Here is a 13,874-nt window from a genome sequence, read left to right as displayed (position 1 = left end):
TAATCCTATAAGTGTGCTCAGGGGGTGCAAGGAAGTGAAGGTTGGCGGATGCGGTGCAAGAGTGAACGAGGGCTCGACAGAAGAGCCCACGCCTGCACGCACGTAGGTACGGTCGACGCCCTAGCCACACGCATACGCGCTTACTTTTCGGCACCGCAGAACTTTCGTTTTCGTGAAGCTTCACTTACCGTGAAAACAACATACATCAGGCCACAATCGGTGTACTTAAACGCGTAACGACGTTCTCCTCTGTCGGACTGTTCGTCGGTGTTCGTCGGTACGCTGTGGCTCATCACACTTCCGCTGTGAGTGACCGCGCGAAACATGTTCAGTACAGCAAAATGATTCTGATGAAGCCTCTACCAGCATATGCGTTAGTTCTCATAAACTGCAGATGGGCTTGCCGTAGCCGCTATCGCAATGGACACACACCGCGCTTGGTCAGATCGCTACGGCGCGCAGCCCGGTGTGGTTGCGCCTGTGATAGTGCGCCGAAGGCGAGAAATGTAAACAAAAGAGGAGAATCTGGCCCTACACGATGGCGGAGTAACGCCGACTACGCCCACTTCCGGCGTCACTTTGCTTCACAAGAAAAGCGACGTCAGGGCCCCTCGAGTTTTCTTTCCTCCATGCAGGGCGGCAAGCCAGGAAACAATTCTCAGCGTTTGCAAGCACCAGCGCGCCACGCTTCTCGTCTCAGATGTCACGCGTGGACGTCTTCGGCAGTGACACCAGATGGCGCAGCGAAACCGGAAGGGCACGAAAGAGGAACCCGATTGCCGCATAACGAGTTCGCACGCACAGGCGCACCCTACATTTCGGAGAACACGCGCATTTCTCGCGGCGCCGGACCTAGATGGCCCCAAGGGTTCTTAAGCAAACGCCTGACGTTCACACGTCGTAGATGACTCGTTTCGGCGGTGTCAACTCCTTGTGCCGATACACTGATTCAATGTAAGAGCACTACCGTCGACAGATATCGTGCGATGGGCTCCGTGAATTTTTTTCCGCTAAAGCTGTGATGGGAAATGCCGTTGTTGGAAATGCTGCGGTACCAAATGCAGATTTGGGACATAGATGACGAACGGACATACTTCCTTCCGTTGGTATGTCCGTAGGTCTGTCTCTCTGTCTTTCTGTCTAGCCTCCTACGCCGACTCATTGAGCCAAGTTATCTACTAGCACGAGTCACTAGGTATTGTATTTGGGCCATTCGTTTCCACTGAGTCAACGTGGATACTGAGGTGCTGACAAATTCAACACTCCTACAAGAGGGCGCGTATCTATTGAACCTAAGAAAATTTCCCGTGACATTACTGTAAAGTCATCTTCAGAAGCATGTGTCATTGCTGGTGTGGGTTAATTGCCGAAGAAGTGTGCGTGCGTAATGAGCAAGCAGCCCAAGCCGACCGCTTCAGAGGCTGCTTATTACCAAAGCCAAGTGTCGAACGTAATACCGACCTATCAAGCCAGTCAAAAAGAGTTTAGTAATATTGGGGATCGGCTTTCCTTCTGGCTGTTTGTGTTGTTCCCCTCTCCTGGCCATCGCTGGTATAGCATGGTGTTTGGTGTATTGGCTTCCCTCTTTCCACGATCTTAAAGGGGCGCTGAACCACCCCTCGGGCTTGGTGGAAAAACATGCTCTGCGGATAGCGCACACTGCTTTGAACATCTCAGCCTAATTTTACTCTTGCGCGTAGTACGTTTGGCTCACAAGCAGACAGCGCAGTCCCCTTTTTCTCGACCACTCTCTCTTCGACAAAGGCCTTCTCTTTCCATGTTTCAGGGTGGCCGAAGGCTGCCCCTTGACGTCAGCGGGCAGATTTCCATAGAGCACTGCCGTTGGCCGACGTCTCATATCAGTCAAGAAGCGCGTTTCAATCAGTGCGCTTCTTCCTGCTGTTACTGCTTGTATTCATTAAGACAGTTTAGGAAACAGGCGGAAGTAAGCAAAAATCCGCGCCTCGAATTTCTATAAGAAATAATGACAAAGCTGCGCCACTTACCGAAGTAGTTCTTAAGGCTGTCAGTCGCCTCTAGGCGGAAGCTCTTCGGACCGGTAAGTGGGAAGTGGTCTGGCACTACTTGTTGCGCCGCCTGCAGCAACTCGTAATCCAGGCTGCCGCCACCGGTGACGCCGAACACGTCCGCGAACTCGACGCAAACGACCTGACCACGCGTCCCGTACCTGGCCCACTCCTCACGGCACTTGGACTCCACCTCAGGCTTCTTCGTCAAGGGTGTCACGGTTGGTGAGCGGCCTGCATTGCCCAGTCGCATGCGCTAAAGCGTGGAACCTCTCCGCCTCGTTTATACAAGCGCCTTGGTCGACGCAGGCCGCTTGCTGCTTCCTGAATCACTTGCTACGCATGCTTTTCATGCTTCCGCTCTTCAGCAAACCAGTTCTTCCGTAAACAGTTTCGCACACTAAGAGGAGACGACCGAGAGGATCAGCGACAATTAACACACATCTCTCGCGCACCACGAACATGGATAGCCAAAATTGACAAGTGCGGAGCAGCAAATACGGCTCGCACCGTAAACACACTGAGTATATTGGGAACACTAAAAACAGATTAGAAGGTTTCTGTCTCTCCTTACCAACCATCCAAGGGCATCCTCACGCGCAGTTTGGTAAACTGCATTACAGAACTAACACTCCTATAAACAGTGACATGGGGTTCTACAACGTAAAACTATTCCAATATATTTTATTCCAATCTCCTGACGTCAAACTTGCGTAACCGCCGACGCAAGCATCGGGCGGTTACCCGCAGGGTTGTCTGAACAGACCAATCAAACGCTCTCCTCGTTCATAGGAGGTCCCTTCTGTTTGCTTGAACAACGAATAACATTGCCTACAATCAGCGGCTTGTCTTATCTAATTGGCTGACAAGAGGCGAGGAACACGCTCAAGTAGAGAGAGATTCGCTGTGGCCAAGCCACTGCACTGAAAATCGATAACTGGTCGAAGAGCGTGCTGCCGGCGTCTGCGGTGGCTGGTCGAAAATTGCGGCGGCATGTAACGGAAGCTTAAGAATGACGCTAAAACGCATCCTCAGCAAAAAAGAGTTGGCAGACCGAGGTTGTAAAGGTGCCGAAGATGCTCAAGAATGTTACACCGCCACGCAAAAGGTTTTAATACACGCAAATAAACCATGCTCTCCGGCAAGTGCAAGTAGCCTGCGTCTGAGTGATTGGTGGCAGCCATCTTTTATTCCTATCGGAACGGGGCAGCCTGCGCCTATTCATAAGAAAATTCAGTTTTGTTCGGCATATTCATCATCAGCCTGGTTACGCCCACTGCAGGGCAAAGGCCTCTCCCATACTTATCCAACTACCCCGGTCATGTACTAATTGTGGCCATGTTTTCCCTACAAACTTCTTAATCTCATCCGTCCACCTAACTGTCTGCCACCCCCTGCTACGATTCCCTTGCCTTGGAATCCAGTCCGCAACTTTTAATGACCTTCGGTTATCTTCCATCTTCATTACATGTCCTGCCCATGCCCATTTCTTTTTCTGGATTTCAACTAAGATGTCATTAACACGCGCTTGTTCCCTCACCCAATCTGCTCTTTTCTTATCCCTTAACGTTACACCCATCATTGTTCTTTTCATAGCTCGTTGCGTCGTTCTCAATTTAAGTAGAACCCTTTTCGCAAGTCTCCAGTTTCCTGCCCCGTAGGTGAGTACTGGTAAGACACAGCTGTTATACACTTTTCTCTTGAGGAATAATGTCAACCTGCTGTTCATGATCTAAGAATGCCTGCCAAAGGCACCCCAGCCCATTCTTATTCTTCTGATTATTGCAGTCTCATGATCCGGATCCGCGGTCACTACCTGCCCTAAGTAGATGTATTCCCTTACCACTTCCAGTGCCTCACTACCTATCGTAAATTGCTGTTCTCTTCCGAGACGGTCAAACATTAGTTTTCTGCAGGTAAATTTTTAGACCCACCCTACAGCTTTGCCTCTCTAGGTCAGTGAGCATGCATTGCAATTTGTCCCCTGAGCTACTAAACAAGGCAATATCATCAGCGAATCGCAAGTTACTAAGCTATTCTCCATTAACTCTTAACTCCAATTCTTCCCAATCCAAGTCTCTGAATATCTCCTGTAAACACGCTGTGAATAACGTTGGAGAGATCGTATCTCCTTGTCTGGCGCCTTCCTTTATTGGGATTTTGTTGTTTTCATTATGGAGGACTACGGTGGCTGCGGAGCCGCTATTGATATCTTTCAGTATTTTTACATACGGCTCTTCTACACCCTGATTCCGTAATGCCTCCGTGACTGCCGAGGTTTCGACTGATTCAAACGCTTTTTCGTAATCAATGAAAGCTATATATAACGGTTGCTTACATTCCGCACATTTCTCTATCACCTGATTGATAGTGTGAATATGGTCTATTGTTGAGTTGCCTTTACGGAATCCTGCCTGGTCTTTTGGTTGACAGAAGTCAAAGGTGTTCCTGATTATATTTGCGATTACCTTAGTAAATACTTAGTAGGCAACGGACAGTAAGCTGATCGGTCTATAATTTTTGAAGTCATTGGCTTCCCCTTTTTTGTGGATTAGGATTATGTTAGCGTTCATCCAACATTCCGGTACGCTCGAGGTCATGAGGCATTGCGTATACAGGGTGGCCAGTTTTTCTACAACAATCTGCCCACCATCCTTCAACAACTCTGCTGTTACCTTATCCTCCCCAGCTGCCTTCCCCCTTTGCATAGCTCCAAAGGCTTTCTTTACTTCTTCCGGCGTTACTTGTGGGATTTCAAATTCCTCTAGACTGTTCTCTCTTCCATTATCGTCGTGAGTGCCACCGGTACTGTACAAATCTCTATAGAACTCCTCAGCCACTTGAACTATCTCATCCATATTAGTAATGATATTGCCGGCTTTGTCTCTTAACGCACACATCTGATTCTTGCCAATTCCTAGTTTCTTCAGTGCTTTTAGGCTTCCTCCGTTCCTAAGAGCATGTTCAATTCTATCCATATTATAGTTCCTTATGTCAGCTGTCTTACGCTTGTTGATTAACTTCGAAAGTTCTGCCAGTTCTATCTGTAGTGTTAGGGGCTTTATTACATTGGCGTTTCTTGATCAGGTCTTTAGTCTCCTGCGATAGCTTACTGGTATCCTGTCTAACGGAGTTACCACCGACTTCTATTGCAGACTCCTTAATTATGCTCGTAAAATTGCCGTTCATTGTTTCAACACTGAGGTCATCTTCCTGAGGTAAAGCCGAATACCTGTTCTGTAGCTTGACACGGAATTCCTCTATTTTCCCTCTTACCGCTATCTCATTGATCGGCTTCTTATGTACCAGTTCCTTCCGTTCCCTCCTCAAATCTAGGCTAATTCGAGTTCTTACATCCCATCCTATGGTCACTACAGCGCACCTTGCCGAACACGTCCACATCTTGTATCATGCCAGGGTTAGCTAAGAGTATAAAGTCGATTTCATTTCTAGTCTCGCCATACGAGCTCATCCACGTCCACTTTCGCCTATCCCGCTTGCGGAAGAAGGTATTCATTATATGGATATTATTCTGTTCTGCAAACTCTACTAGTAACTCTCCCCTGCTATTCCTAAAGCCTATGCCATATTCCCCCACTGACTTGTCTCCAGCCTGCTTCTTGCCTACCCTGGCATTGAAGTCACCCATCAGTATCGTGTATTTTGTTTTAACTTTACCCCTCGCCGATTCCACGTCTTCATAGAAGCTTTCGACTTCCTGGTCATCATGACTGGATGTAGGGGCATAGACCTGTACGACCTTCAATTGGTACCTCTTATTAAGTTTCATAACAAGACCTGCCACCCTCTCGTTAAAGCTATAGAATTGCTGTATGTTACCAGCTATATCCTTATTAATAAGGAATCCGACTCCTAGTTCTCGACTCTCCGCTAAGCCTCGGTAGCACAGGACGTGCCCGCTTTTTAGCACTGTATATGCTTCTTTTGTCCTCCTAACTTCACAGAGGCATATTATATCCCATTTACTGCCATCTAATTCCTCCAATAGCACTGCTAGACTCTCCTCACTAGATGACGTTCTAGCGTTAAACGTTGCGAAGTTCAAATTTCAATGGCGGCCTGTCCAGACCCAGGGTTTCTTAGCATCCTCTGCTGCGTCACAGGGCCGACCGCCGCCGTGGTCAGTTGCTTCGTAGGTGCTGGGGACTGAGGGCCGGGGTTTCATTGTTGTATTCATACAGGAGGTTGTGGCCATGTACTGCAACAGGGAGGCCAATCCTGCTCTGGTGAGGGAGTGCGATACCGGTTCTGGTCACGGGGATCAGGCCGCACTCCTGGCTTATTTATACAATTTTATCAACACACGTATCTTTAGTCCGTTTTCTATATTTTTTTCGGCATATTAATGCATCTTTAACGCGTACACGTCACGTTTACGCGATGAGTTTTCTCGGTTTTGTGACGTCGCGTGAAAGGCAGGTGAAGTGAGTGCAGCCCGAAAACTTATGACCAATAGCCGAGGGCTAATGGCGGATAGGCGTCAAATTAGAAACGACTGTTTTTCGTTTACTCGGTCAAATCATGCATAATAAGTGCGTAAGCGTTATATGAGATCGGGTGCTATCGCGGTTTTCGTGACGTCACGTGACAGACAGGTGAAGTGGGGGTGGTTTAAAGAATATCCAATATCGAAGGCCTGATTGCAGAATTGGAATAGAAAAGTTTGGAATAGATTTGCGTTATAGCGCCCATGGTTTGTGTCTCACGAGAACAATTTATACTCCAGCTATAATGACACGGCAGCTTCTAAGAGGCGGGGACGTGATCCCAAGAAACATTGAGAAAAGGGATTATTAGAGGATGTGCTTCGCTGGCGCATGCGTACACTCTGACATTGAAAGTCGAGCGTGGGCTTCTGCTGCAATCCTGGCCTGGCTGTCACTAGCTACACTTACATGAATGCCACAAAATCAGGTCGGGTCTCCTTGTCATGGCGAATCCTGTCACAGGGTTTGTGTGGCCGTTATAGGTGTGAGCTGGTATGGTGATGTTGCTCCACAACACCGAACGTCACCTCCCGGGGACAACGCGTCTATTCCCTTCGCAACGTGGCGCGCCTTTAGCGCAGCTACGTCAGCCCGCGATTCTAGATAACATACAGCCGCGCAATGCGAAGTAGCGCATGTTCGAATTTCAGGTAATCGAAGACATTGCCCAACATCTTAAAATATTGCAGTATATGCTACGTGACGAAGCTCTGTCTGCGGGCACGCAATATTTAAGGCTTGAAAAGAAAAACATTTATTGCGTCAGTTATGGTCGCTAACGCTGGCTATGCTGTTGCTCGCTCGATTGCTGATTATATTCTTCCTTTCGCAGCGCCTAGGGCGTGAGCAACCTTGCGCTTCCGATGACTGCTGCTGTTTTGTAAATTTTGTAATTACGGCGGTTCTCAACGAGGTATTTTTCGGAGACCATTCCTTTCGCCGTCTACATCTATGGTCACCAGTGGCGCGCACTGTATCCTTTTGTGTACCTCTGGGAGCCCGAATATTTTCTCCTCAGTGAATGAAATCTAGTATGATCTCTCTCTTTTTTTTTTAATGCGAAGCATTTCTTGGCGAACATTTACAACTTTGACAGTACCTGTCCATTTATCTAGCCGCCTACGTCTTGGTGCTCTTATGGTCGTTTCGTTAACTTGGCACGTACCAAAATTGGCATAATATGAACAAGGGTGTTTGACGGACATAAACGATCGGTCATGACATGAATATCATGACATGTGTGTCATGTAGGTCAGGAAAAAGAGCCGCCTACGTCTTGGTATACACCAAAATTGGCATAAAAGGTTAAATTATGGGATTTTACGTGCCAAAACCACATTCTGATTATAGGGCACGCCGTAGTGGAGGACTCCGGAAATTTCGACCACCTGGGGTTCTTTAACGTGCACCTAAATCTAAGTACACGGTTGTTTTCGCATTTCGCCTCCATCGAAATGCGGCCGCCGTGGCCGGGATTCGATCCCGCGACCTCGTGCTCAGCAGCCCAACACCATAGCCACTGAGCAACCACGGCGGGTCAAAATTAGCATAGTATGACAAGAATGCATTACACACATAAACGATAGGTCATGACATGAATGTCATGACATGCCTGTTATGTAGGTCATGAAACAGCCGCCTACGTCTTGGTGCTCTCATGGTCATTTCCTTCATTTGGTAGGCACCCCGTCCACAGCTTCTCGTAACATTGATTCTCACAGGGCATGGGATCTGCCGTTACTTTTTTTCGATCTGTTTTAAAAATCCGCGAAGTATTCTTAAAGGACTCAGGTTATAAAACGGAAAAGTGTTACGCTAGGTGCAGCAAATGAAGCAGAGGCAAGAAAACTGTTCGATCTATTTTGCGGCTAACGTGGCAATTAGAATTTCGAGATATCTATTTTTCACGGCTCTCAGCTAAGTTTATATCCACATCCAAGAAGCAAACATATGTGTTTGAAAGGTACTGCTACGACAGAAGTCATTTACAATAACATGATAAGCCGCGAAATCGCCCGTACTCCTGTCATCTTATCAAGAAAGTTTTAACCGTAGGGCCAAGTGCTTTTCGAAGAAGTGATAACACACCGTTAAATCTCTGTAGATAAATGAGAAACATTGGCCCATAGATTTTCATCCTTGGAACAGCCTAACATCAGCACGAGAACCATTTTTTATTTATTACGTACGTCTGTCGCTCAAGTCTAGTTCTCGCTTCGATGTCTTTCCTGCGACTTCTGAGGAGTTTTAATCGTGGTCGCACCTTCTGAACGTTCTTTCAACTGTTTTTCGAGGCCAACAACGTGGCGAACAACGTGGCGCCGCCCATTTTTGCCCGAGGGAACAAGTCGGGAGCGTCGACGAGGGCGAACGTGCTTCCATGCGCTCCGTGAATATTTCATATTTTTATGCTGGAACCTCTTTATGGTACCGATATTCTGAACTGTAATGGATCCGTGAAGTGCTCTTACATCGGGAGAGATGACTCTCAGCCATGAGTGACTGATTTCTCTCTTTTCCCAGACTTACATAATATAGCAGCGGGCAAAGCCTATAAATAGTCCTAGCGAGTCGCTGCCTATAGGCGGCATCTGTACCTAGACGTGGTCAGGCCTCAGCCACCAGGACCTCATCAGGGGCCACGAATGGCCCCAACGAGTAAATCGTTGACAACAGCACCCAACCAAATGGATTACGAGGATATTCCATCTCGGGATCCAACGGAAGGAGGCAACAACGCAGACGCGACAGGCGACCAGAACGCCCGCACGTGCCGGGGATGGCTGGCAGGCGGTCCTTTCCCGACGAAGGAAGAAAGAACACATGCGGCAGGAAAAAGAGAAAAAAAGCGGCTGCCGAGCGCGACACCACTACCAATACGTCGAGCGGTACATTGCCGCAGAAAAGTACACATCGTCCGCGAAGACGACCGCTCCACTCCCTGTCTAGGGACGATATCAAAGTTGTGATGAGGTCGTTCAAAGGCCTAGCTGCAAAAGACTTACTCGGGTTGGAACTGTCTATGTCCGTTATCGACGCCTGCCAACGCCAATTGGACAGAAGCTATTTTCTACTGCGCATTCGTTCCGGCTCCAACGTGGCTGAATAGTTGAGGAAGATCACCCACCCTAATATTCCGAACCAACTGCATCGATTTAACGCGCATGTGGAGTACCCAGAGGATTCCATCCGAGGTATGCCATTCCGCCCAATACCCCGCCTGCAGAAACCGTGGCTAGCCTCCGAGTACGTACCCAGTGGGTAGTACTTGGAGCTGGCGCGAATGCTGGCGAGCTGGCGCGCATGCTTGGTTTGTCCAAAACGCCTATCGTCACCTTCATGGGCGGTGTTCTGGCCAGGAGCGTTTACTTCATAGGGGTATAATCCCTGTGCTACCCCTACAAAGAAATGAACCAAGTGTACAAAGTTTGAAACCAAACCGAGCATCGTACGGACGTGTGCCCAACGCCGAGCGTTACAGTGCGCCACACGTGAGGAACGCGAGACCCGACCGAAGGACATAAACGTGCCCCCAAGTGCGTGGCGCGTGCTGGAATCCACGTTACCCAGGACAGACAGCGCAGAAAATGACTGAAACTGGTTCCCCCAAGAAGACGACCTAGCAAGGAGGCGCAGTCGAAGAAAACATCTGCCGCACTGGTTCAGCTCTAAGAGGGAATCGTCGGTGGAGCCGCGCTGGCGATCGAGGTCGAGATCACGAGCAAGGACAAGGGAGAGGACTCCGTCCATAATCCGAGTGACCAAACAGCAGAAGCACGTTTGTGGACAGAAGCAGACCTCAAAGGAGAAGACGACAGCCGCCCACCCGGCTACCAGTCAGGTGAGCTGCACTGGTGTTGTCGCGTCCGCTGCTCCGATAACAGCTAATCCAGATTACCAAAGAATTGTTGATGAAGGCAGGTAATTTTCCTTGAAAATAAGCAACTTGAAGAAGCGTTTAACGAGTCTGAAAACGAAATTGCAACCCTAAAAGCTAGACTTGCGCCCTGGAGAGGTCCAAAATTGGTGTCGGCCCTAACGCCACGCCAGCGCCAACTCCTTCCTCAACAGAGGCGGAGGAACAAAGCGGCATGACGCAGGGCCTTATGCACCAACTTCAACTACAATAATTTCAGTTCCAGCCGCTGCAGATGGAGAGGCAAATGCAACAGATGGCGTCTGAGCTTCAGCAACGGAGAAAGCGTGTGGACGAGACGCTCGCGAATATGAGGAGGCCGATTCATAAGCGTACTCAACGCTTCCGCGGTTGGTTCGTGACCAACGGCCTTCCGCCGCCGCGCGGCCGAATCCGATACAACGGACAACGAGAGAGGCCGAAATGGCGCAAACTAAACTAACACCAAATCCCCAACGACAAGAAATGTGCCGTTGGAACAGCCGCACGTTTCACTCTCGAGCGGCATCACTCCAGAATTATATTCATTCGGCACTCATTCCACCAGATATATGCTTGCAGTAAGTTGGGAAGCGACCTGTTAGACTGCTAAAATATTATACCCTTTGCAATTCAAACTATCTTCGCGCGGCAACGCTGGTAGCCAAGTCTATCAGTGTGACTGATAGATATCACAACCAACTAGAGATCAATCACGACGTTCTTAGCATCTTCCCCCAAAAGAGGAAGAAGGCACGTACTCGCATCATGAGCGCATATGGCCCGCCAAAAAGCAAACGAGACGATTTCGCCGAGCTTTTCTCGGAAGCGAAATTGTCAGCGGGCGCCAAACAAAAAAATTGTCTGATTTACTATAGGCTATTGCGGATAGTGTTCGTTCGGTTCAATTCGCTTCCTGCGCACCTTTAATTTTTGAATTCTTGGTTCAAGATATGTGGGACACCCTGCATGTATGTATGTATGTATGTATGTATGTATGTATGTATGTATGTATGTATGTATGTATGTATGTATGTATGTATGTATGTATGTATGTATGTATGTATGTATGTATGTATGTATGTATGTATGTATGTATGTATGTATGTATGTATGTATGTATGTATGTATGTATGTATGTATGTGCGCACAAACATTTCTGACGCTAAATGAACGCATGCGAAGTCACGGTGAAGAGGCGAAGGAAGCTATCCTTCAAAACGCGCACTGTGGAAAGCTGGAGAAATTGACAGCTTTCTTACCTTTTATCGTAAGTTCTGTAAAGCCAGTAGACCTCGTTTTTTCCTCTCTTTCCCCTCTCACATTTGCACTGAAACAAACGCAGCATATCTAAAGTGATTGGATCCAGCGCCATTTAGTGTTAACTGCGCTTCTTCATGATTTTTGGTGAAGTGGCACACTCAGTATGCCCTTTCCCAGATTGTTCCCTCATGTTCAGAAGAACCGAAGTCCTAAGTCATCTTCATTTATTGCTCTCTCATTTTGCTTTGCCTCCACTTAGTCGCACTGCTCTAATAATTACGAGCAGCCAGTCTTCGCGTCTCCGGGTGGAATCTCTCCGCTAAGGAAGCAGCGAGCCACTGTATAAAAAGCTTGCCTACCCTGGCCGAAGACCTTCTGGATGAGATTGTCGGTCTCGGGATTCTTCGGCCTGTACACCACGGCCAACACTCGCAGGGCTTGCTTGTCCGCTTCGTAGGCGTCGTAGATTATGGGTTCTGGTCGCGCCGTCAGTCTTTCCGGGTCCACTCCAGGTGTGTCGGAGGGAATTATGATTCGGGAAAGCCCGGCCACGCTGATCACCTCCAGCACCAGGGCAAAGTAGTGGCGCTGCGCTGACTGCAGCCACAACCGACGCCTGACGACGTGGAACACCTTAGCCAGAGTCATGTCCGGCACAGGTAACAAACGAGTCGGCGCTCGATGCTCCTTGTCACCGGGAGGGTGGAAGGCAGATAACTGTTGGCAGTGTACTGCAAAAAAATCTTGGGCTTATGCACTGCTACGCAAAGCTCCAGTCGCGCTTTGTGTTAAATGCTCCTCTAATACGTTCTTTACAACATAGACAAGAGCGCAGATAGGTAAAGCATCCTACTTTATATTCATTGCCATAGACTTTAGAGTAGAGTGATTTGCCTTTCAATTCAATTAAGTTGAAGTTTACGTCATCTTGTTGACAACAAGGCACTAACGCTAAAGGCACTAAACAGCTTGACGGAGGCGGCAGCCCCTGTGTCTGGCAGCAATGAACAGCTTTTGCATCAGACGTGATTCAAACAGGAACCTTATAACAAAAACGAAAAGGGGCGTACTTTTGAAGGACTTACCTTTGTTTAAAAATGTTGCAGGCTGTGCTGAAATAGAAACCGTTAAGTGTTTTGACGAATTGTGATGAATGCACGGCCGACCAAGAATTCATCTTCTCCGCCAAACATAGATAACAGGGATAGGCAGGCTAGTTGGCGGTCGGTATTGGAATGCATTATGTAACCGCGCAAACAACAAAGGACAAAGAAGGAAACACACAGGACAGGCGCGGAACTTCAACTCTGAAGTTCCGCGCCTGTCCTGTGTGTTTCCTTCTTTGTCCTTTGTTGTTTGCGCGGTTACATGATGCATTCCAATACCAAACATAAATATTCCAGAACCTAAATCTTAAGGCTATGATGCCACAACATTAGGACGAAGCGGCAACCATAAGAAACATGTCCTGCCTAGCATGTTATTTCAGCATTGATGAACTCATTCAGCTCAGCAAAGTGCTCGATATTAAGACAGTCCTGTGTCCTGTTACCACAGGTGCTAGGGGATCTACGAGAGCAATAGAGTCGTGCAATATTACAATACGGACGCCCCGGTGAAGTATTGTTAGAGATATGCATGTATTCTGTGAATAGCCTGGTCATTTAGCCGGTTGTGAAAACTTAATTCAATCTAATTAAACAGCTCCTTGCACCGAGTACAAGCCACAAGCTGAACTAGTCGCTCTATTTACGAATGACGGAAAAAAAAGAACGAGCCGCTACACCTGTATCCGCATTTACCATGTCATTAGCTACTTCTCACAAACTCGCAAATGATTCTGCAAGCTGTGGCACGCACGTGTCAACTGCGCACTTACCAAGAATCCTGGGATAGGATGATCAACAGGAAGAGGCGTGTCTTGCTGGGGCTGGGGTATCGCTTTCTGTCGAATGGTGAGCAAAGAACATTGAAAAAGAAAAGAAAAAAAGTAAGTGATCACGTAGTCATGGAGAACTCGTTTACGAACTACCTGGTACGCATGAGTGATTCAGACTCGAGCAGCGCCATCAGCAACGGTTAACGACGCATCAAATATTGAAAATATAGGTTGCAGCACAATTATTTAATGCCGGTACGTCAAGTTATTAGCGATTGCCAGATAATGATACCGGCGCTGAA

At 48.0% G+C, this 13,874-nt stretch overlaps 1 protein-coding gene across 1 annotated transcript in view; it reads right to left on the bottom strand.

The window, feature by feature from the left end:
• Positions 1-12,419, bottom strand: part of LOC142570592 (phospholipid-transporting ATPase ABCA3-like) — a 145,698-nt gene extending 133,279 nt beyond the window's left edge. Inside the window, exons 1-2 of the mRNA XM_075678962.1 lie at positions 12,053-12,419; positions 2,007-2,261 (exon numbers count right to left, since the gene is read on the bottom strand). Coding sequence (XP_075535077.1) covers positions 2,007-2,261; positions 12,053-12,341 — 544 coding nt within the window. The 5' untranslated portion in view covers positions 12,342-12,419. The remainder of the gene's footprint in view (positions 1-2,006; positions 2,262-12,052) is intronic.
• Between the last annotated feature and the right edge of the window lie 1,455 nt (positions 12,420-13,874).

The sequence above is a fragment of the Dermacentor variabilis genome, chromosome 2 (assembly GCF_050947875.1).
Source record: "Dermacentor variabilis isolate Ectoservices chromosome 2, ASM5094787v1, whole genome shotgun sequence".
In the NCBI taxonomy this organism is placed as follows: Eukaryota; Metazoa; Arthropoda; class Arachnida; order Ixodida; family Ixodidae; genus Dermacentor; species Dermacentor variabilis.
Note: the sequence above shows the minus strand (reverse complement) of the source record. Positions and strands in the feature narration are given on the sequence as shown.